At 30.3% G+C, this 8,140-nt stretch overlaps 1 protein-coding gene across 1 annotated transcript; it reads left to right on the forward strand.

The window, feature by feature from the left end:
- Nucleotides 1-2,955: 2,955 nt before the first annotated feature.
- Nucleotides 2,956-7,511, forward strand: LOC143918819 (opsin-3-like). Its single transcript, XM_077440888.1, has 8 exons — nt 2,956-3,089; nt 3,158-3,349; nt 4,712-4,927; nt 5,009-5,139; nt 6,606-6,745; nt 6,831-7,024; nt 7,090-7,191; nt 7,296-7,511. The coding sequence occupies exons 1-8, from the start codon at nt 3,031-3,033 to the stop codon at nt 7,420-7,422; spliced, it is 1,161 nt and encodes a 386-aa protein (XP_077297014.1). The 5' UTR covers nt 2,956-3,030; the 3' UTR covers nt 7,423-7,511.
- Nucleotides 7,512-8,140: the final 629 nt, after the last annotated feature.

The raw sequence follows: 8,140 nt of genomic DNA on the forward strand, positions 1-8,140 counted from the left end.
TAATGTCTAGCGAAACTGTTGAATTTTCCATACAGTTTTCCCCGCACATTTCCCCAACCTAATTTATAAGGGAATAACGATCCCAACACACGTCCAACTCGACTCTGACGTATATTGGGGCAAAATCGCTCTATTGACTCTGCACTCCATCCTTCAACGCCGAAGATACCATAAAAATTAATCTACAAAAATCTTTTATTACCCACGAACGTCAAATATCGACCGACACAATATTAATAATATCAACGACACGTCAAAATCGTAAATATTTCATCGAACCAAATTCCACTTTTTGATGACTCTTTTGCATGTGTAAATGATCGAGAGCGGAAAACGGGGGAGGTGACACAAAGAATCGGGAAAAAGCATTTCCCGGGAACCGCTTGATACGGCAGGCGGGGAGGGGGGGGCAAATAAAAATAATATAAAGTGGGTGGCGAGGGAGGAAATGGGGGTTGTTCCGTAAACCCCGAGGCCCTGCACTCGGACATGTGGATATCTATAGCTGACCACCGTTAATTATACGGTCCGCTCTTATCTCGGTCGTAAATCCTCGCGTGGAAAACCGGAAACCGCACGACCGCCGAAATGTAAAGTTCAACTCCTAAACACCGCACACACATGCCGGAAAAATACCCCTTTTTAAAACAGTTTCGCTGTCGGCCAGGATCCGCCTAATTACCATGGCTGAATTATGTTAATTTTTTTTTTTTGGTATTTTTTCATCCTTCCTCTTCGTCCGCCATTAATTTTCATTGGTCAATTTGAATAATTTGTCAAGTTTATTCGCATTGCATTTTATTTACAAAACGAATCTACATTATTTGAATCGGTGTATGAAATTAAAAATAAAACTATCGATAAAAAAGTTCAAATTATATTTAATTTAAATATAATATAAACGTTTTTCTTCATACAAATTGGGTCGATAAAACAGAACGCTATAATAGACATCTGTGTTTTTCATTGCAAACTATTTTGAATCAAAATTATTTATCACACCTTTGATATTAATAAAATATATATTTTGATTTATATATATATATATATAAATTAATTAAAAAATTATTTCAAAAAATATATAAAGAATATTAATGTTTTTAAAACGTGTGTCTGTAATTATTAAAAATAAATTAAAAATAAACTAGTTTACTACTGTCACCTGTTGAAATTTCTTTAAACTATTTGATACAATTTTCTTATAATTTTCTTCATTGCCAGAGTATTTTAGCATTAATTTTTCTCAATTTCAACATTTTTGTTTTTCATTTCAGCGAATAGGATGTTCAATTTTATCATATGTTTACTTATTTTAGACACAATTTCGAAAATAAATGTCAATTTCAGTACTTTATGAAATACAAACAATTTAAATATAACATTGCAAATAATAATAGTAATCGTAAGTGAAAGTAAGAAGAGGTATCTAAAAATGACAATTATTCGGAAAAAATAATATGAGAAAATACAGAAATAAATGCACAAATTAGCATACATATATTGTGAATTATTAACATTCATCAGAAAATGCTAACAATACGAGAATTTTTTACTTTACCCATGTTTTATATAATTTTTCAATTTTCGCTAACACTTCGGATGAAATAATTAAACTAAAATTAAATGCGTATCCGATTATTATATATAGATACATATTTCCACATAATATTAAAAGCAAATTCAAGTTCAAATTCAATATTAAAAGCAGTAAATCTTTATACAATCCCAACAACTTTAAAACGTACTCATACATGTTCATATATGATTTAAAGGCTCAGAAACAGTTACAAATACAATTTTATTTTATTTTATAACAAATAAAGCATACACGTAATAGATTTTGCACTTGGTATGAAATACCATCTACCCATTATTTAAATTTATTTACGTTTTACAACAAAATCTGTATCTTAATTAGTTTAATGTCATTAATCACTTGACTAATTGTGTATAGAAAACTGTCAAAAATTGTTTTCTAAGATGATATTTCAAATTATAACGATTTAGATATATATATAATATATCTAAAATCGTTGACCGTTTTTCAAAGCATATAATTGCAACCCAAGCAGTACGTGAATTAATTAAAATCTGATACCCAGCTACCATATAAAAGCTGTTACACATTCACATTATGTCGGATTAAACAATCGAATCGAATCGGCACAATGTAACCGATTTACCTACAATATATGCAATGTCTGAATAAATTCGATTAAACCGCATCGAAACACTCCAGACGACCATATTATTAATACTGCATAATAAATAAACGTCGGGTTTCTTTCGAAACAGACATAACGATGGGTATATCTTGTTTTGACGACCGTGAACCAATTCCTTTCATTTTGAACTTGATACGGAAGTCCTTGATTGAGATTTTATATATATACATATATAATATTTTTATTAGAGTGGTGGTGGAATTGTTGTTTCAGCTCTCGATTTATGGCACTCTCTTATTCTTTCTCTCGTTTCTATATAATTAAATATGAAAGAGTCGGTCTATTCTACTCAGTGTAACCATTTGGTGTCGTAAATTTAAATTTCACATATAAAAAAAATCATATTACTGAGCGTTTTATGTTCAATTTATGTAGAATATCATTGACCGCTGAATTCGAGTGAAAAATAACATATTTCACGTCTGAATTATTTATTGAATTTTATTTTGACTTCGCACATCAAAATAGTGGACGATTTACCAAACAGTACATGTCTCGTTTGTTAGGAATTAAATATAAATGATCGTTTCGCTGATTTTCAACCTTGACACAGAGCTGTTTAAAATCCTATTGAGAAAATCCGTATTTATATTGCATGCGTGTTAAATAAAAAGTTCTTATTGAAACCATTATTGCATTAAGTTATTATCAATCACGAAATGGTGACGATCAATTCCTTGTTATATAAACGGGGGTGATTTCAATGATGGACTTGAGTGAGAAGCGACCGTTTGAGTCGGACTGAACTCACTTCACTGTCGTTTTGTATTATTATTAAAATAAATAAATTTATTATATTTTAAAAATGTATACAGACAGTTCCAATATAACTCTGACAAACCCTTCAGCCGAAGCGTTGAAAGCGTGCGTGCTTTTTATATACTTTTTTATATCGATTCGTTGTTTTCTATTTCGTTTTCAATTTTCCGCAGGGCTATCGACAGTTTTTCCGAACATATTTTAGGATGGAATTTCCCACCGGAACATCAGGAGCTTGTTCATCCCCATTGGAGAAATTACGAAGCGCCTTCGAAATACTGGCACTTTGGCTTAGCTCTAATTTACCTAATGTTGATGACCATGTCGATGACAGGAAATGGAATAGTCATTTGGATATTTTCTACGTAAGTTTTAAACACAATTTTATCATTTTAGTATACATTCAATATTGATTTATTAATTTCTTCTTATTTGATAATTATAAAGTGACCGAATTCAACACTAAAACCCAGTTAAAAGTGTATTTTAAGATGAAATAGTGCGAAATCTGCGAGTTAATTGGCTATAAAAATCATTTTATCGTATATTAAACGTCGAATAATATAAAATAAGTGCAATAAATAAAAAAAATAACAATAAATAAATAAAAATCAAGCTTGAACTTATGCAATCGTCCAATATACATATGATGTATATGTAGCTGAAATGGATTTTTAAAGAAATTTCATTGTATTTACAATAAAAATCAGAAATATAATATGATAAAATGAGTCTATTGTTAAAATGAATCATAATGGGACCAAATTTTATGACTTATATATATATGTATATTTTTTAATTTTTCAACCAATTTTCAGTGGGTAGACGTATGTTTTCTATAAGAGACTTTTCAAAAAATTTTCACAATAAGTGAAAACCAATTTTGAAATATTAAATAAACATTTTCTAATTTCTCGTGATTATTCAAAATAAGTGGATGGTTAAAGTTTATTGCATTTGAATTGTTATTTAAGTAATATTTAATTGTAGAATTAATATTTACTAAATAACTAACTTCACTATGTATTACAAAAAGTAAACATTAAAAAATTTCACGTTATTATATTTTTTAAATATATAGAAATATTAATATTTTTTTTTACATAATAGTATCGTTTAAATAATTCAGAAAAATTCAAATTATATTATATTTTAAAACCTGCCATATTAATATTTGATTTATCTTCTACTACATAAATATGAATATTTGTCTGTTTTTCCGCTATGAAAATCTACAGTTTTTAACATGATATATACATACTTAATTTAATACTCTATACAAACTATGACAATAACGTTATACTTTTAATTTTTCTGAAAAAGTTTAACCCGCCCGAGCAACGCCGTGCAATCCCGTTGATTAATTATATCGAAAACACTTAAAGTTCATATATCTAAAGATCCACTTACTCTATATATATGTATATGTATTACACGTGCAATATTTTGAGTTCTCCATTTCGAGTATTATAATCAAGCAAAGCGAGCTTTTCAAGTTCGATATAAATAATTCAAATTCTCACCTTGGCCGAGGCGATTAAAGGAGATTTGATTCTGAATTCCAACCACCAGACAGGAATTCAACCATTCGAATTCCACGTGGCAAATCTATCAGAGAAATGTTTATAAAATAACCGTTAAATAGTCTCGCCTCTGTTTTTTTTTTTTTATATAAATCGAGCTTTTTTTCTACTTTTTTTAAACGATCGATTTGGCATCGATTCCAGGTCGAAGTCACTGCGAACCGCCAGCAACATGTTCATCATCAATTTAGCCGTTTTCGACCTGCTGATGATGTTGGAAATGCCTATGTTCATAGGGAACTCTTTCCACCAAAGACTTTTGGGCTACGAAATAGGATGCGACATTTACGCTATTCTTGGATCACTTTCTGGGATAGGTGGAGCTATGACTAATGCCGTGATAGCTTTCGACAGATATAAGTAAAGTTTTGATATATTGCGGTTAAAAATTCAATCAGAATCCACTTCCTTTCGCTTTCACGTGTGTCCTTTTTGAATCAGGACCATTTCCTGTCCGCTAGATGGGAGATTAAACAGGATACAGGCGGCCATTCTGTGCGCTTTTACGTGGTTTTGGGCACTTCCTTTCACCATTTTGCCCGCGTTTAAGATTTGGGGGAGATTCGTTCCAGGTACGTGTGTATAAGATGCTATATAATAGTGTGTGCTCCCGCTAAAACCACTTTTATACTCAGATAATCAAGATTTTCTCAACAAATTAATTATTAATTATTTTTTTATTTAAATAGCAAAACTGCTAATACATATAACACAAAATAACAACAAAAAATTATAAATCATCTTCCACAAAGGTATCCATTAACACCCTTCAAGAAAGCAGCAATGTTATTAGAACTTCTAATGCCTTCAGGAAGGGCATTATACATTTGAACACCTCTGTGAAAAACACCTCCTGCAGTTTTAGCTTTCTTAACTCTACCTATAATTAATTTATTCCTATTTCTCGTTTTATAATTATGTATATCTCTATTCCTAACTAAATGATTATTAAAATATTTGGGTAATAGATTCTTATCTAGCTTATATGTATATAAACTTTAAAGTGCTTACTTTAAGACTATTTCTAATGTCCAACCATTTCAATTCATCTAACATACTTCTTACATTCTTACGTTTCCTCACATTCAAAATTGCACGCATTGCTCTATTCTGCACTTTCTGCAGTTTATCAATACACAAACCACTAAATAGATTGAGGACTATAGCGCAGTATACAGTATGAGGCCGTACAATACAATTATAAATCCATATTTTACTTTTTATACTTAATAAATTTCTTAACCTACAAAGTACACCAACTTTTTTGCCATTTTTTTAATAATATAATCTGGTGCACCTTAAAACTTAATTAACAATCCAAATAAATGCCCAAATACTTAATATTATCTACTACTTCTACCACTCTCCCATCCATAATCACATCACTCAGAACTTTTTTTATTATTCATCCACATCATCTTAGTCTTACTTAAGTTCACTTTCAGTTTATTCTCACATAACCAATCACTTAAATACCGTAATTCCTTAGATAAAATATCACTCATAACTTGCACATCATCACCTACAATATAAACTAACGTATCATCCGCAAACATATGAACTTTACATATATCAAATACTTTCACCAAATCATTAATATATAGAATAAACAACAGAGGTCCAAATTTAGAACCCTGTGGTACTCCAAATGGAACAATTAAACTTTTAGAAACTCTTTCATTAATTTTTACATTCTGTCTTCTATTATTCAGATAACATTCAAACCAACTTAATACTTTCCCACCCAATCCTAACTTACTTAATTTCTCTATCAATCTTCTCCTATCTATGGTTTCGAACGCTCTTTTGAAGTCCAAGAATACAGCTGCAACCACTTTATTAGAATCATCTATCACTCCCATCCAACTAGAAATGATCAATTGAATGGCCGTTTCAGTTGAAAGACGTATCATTCATAACAACATTTTTTTTTAATTGATTTATAACTACTTGTTCTAATAATTTTTCAACAACAGGTAACATATTAATGGGTCTTAAAAAACCTTAAAAATATAATCAAATTTATTATGAATTTCAGAGGGTTTCTTGACTACATGCTCCTTCGACTACTTATCAGATGATCCAGACACTAAAGTGTTCGTTGGTTGCATTTTCGTGTGGAGCTATTGCATTCCAATGGCTCTAATATGCTACTTCTATTCACAACTGTTCGGACAGGTATAGTTTTTTTTTTATTTATTTATCAAATAAATTCCAAATTAAGAATACATTACAGAGTATTTACATAAAACATTTACGTTAGGTTCGGGCTCACGAAAAAATGCTGAAAGAGCAAGCGAAAAAAATGAATGTGAAATCATTAGTGGCAAACCAAGATTCAGCAAATAAGAGCGTCGAAATCAGAATAGCAAAAGTGGCTTTCACCATTTTCTTTTTATTTATATGTTCATGGACTCCATATGCTATCGTAACAATGACTGGAGCTTTCGGCGACAGGTATTATGATTTTTGATGATTTTTTTATAACATAAGATGAGGTTCATTCGCAGATTAATTTCCAGGACGATGCTGAGTCCTGTATCTACAATGCTTCCTGCTGTCTGCGCTAAAATTGTCTCCTGTATAGATCCCTGGATATATGCTATAAATCATCCCAGATACAGGTACTTTTTCAAAACTATATGCACTTCCATTCAATGCTCATACATATGAGTGTAAAAACTATACTTACAATAATTTATTGGAATTATGTAATGGTTTTTTCTAGGCAAGAACTTCAAAGGAGAATACCATGGATGGGAGTCAGAGAACCAGATCTAGACAACATGTCTGCAAACACCACTGGAACAGTGTCAACGACTGCTCCAGCTGTAGAAAATACTCAATCTTCTTAAAAACAAAAGTACTACAAGGCAATGAAGAAAGGATTACGAATTGGTACGCGATACAATACATATGTTAAATTTATCCTGATTCACAATGTTTCGTCCCTATTTTTATTTATTTTTAATATTAAATAAAATATTCCCAATGAAGTGACGACATATGGCTTTCATTTGAATGAATACGTAGATATATGTATGTATATGAATGTAGAAATATTAAATCTTATAAGTGTTTTAAAGATCAAATCTGAATGTTCTGAATCATTTTTGGCAGTTTATTGTCGTTCATTTGAAAATCCTGACATGCCTATGTATTATTTTTGATAAAATGGTATTCATATCAAATTATTCTATTGAAAATATCTCTTTGTGAAATACACCGACCAAATTCTACTATTAAATTTTATAAATGACCGGTGGTAACCTTTTGTTTCATATTCAAATAAAGTCAATGACGTTCGGGATCGAGGCATCTTTTCCTCATTTTCAGAAAAAAATGTAAAGATGATCTGCTTGAAAAATCCACTTCAATCCAAAAATCTTAAACCCAAATGATTATTTTTTGTTTTTGATCGAAAAAAATCAATCACATTTATTACAATAAGTTTCGACAAATGTTAAGTCAATGCTGAGGAACTTTTTTTGGGGAAAGATTCATATTATAACATATGTATATTCTAAACATTTAATTAGTTCTGAATAGCATTTCATATTCATTTATAAATGT

This window comes from Arctopsyche grandis, chromosome 11, assembly GCF_051622035.1.
Source record: "Arctopsyche grandis isolate Sample6627 chromosome 11, ASM5162203v2, whole genome shotgun sequence".
NCBI classification, from domain to species: Eukaryota; Metazoa; Arthropoda; class Insecta; order Trichoptera; family Hydropsychidae; genus Arctopsyche; species Arctopsyche grandis.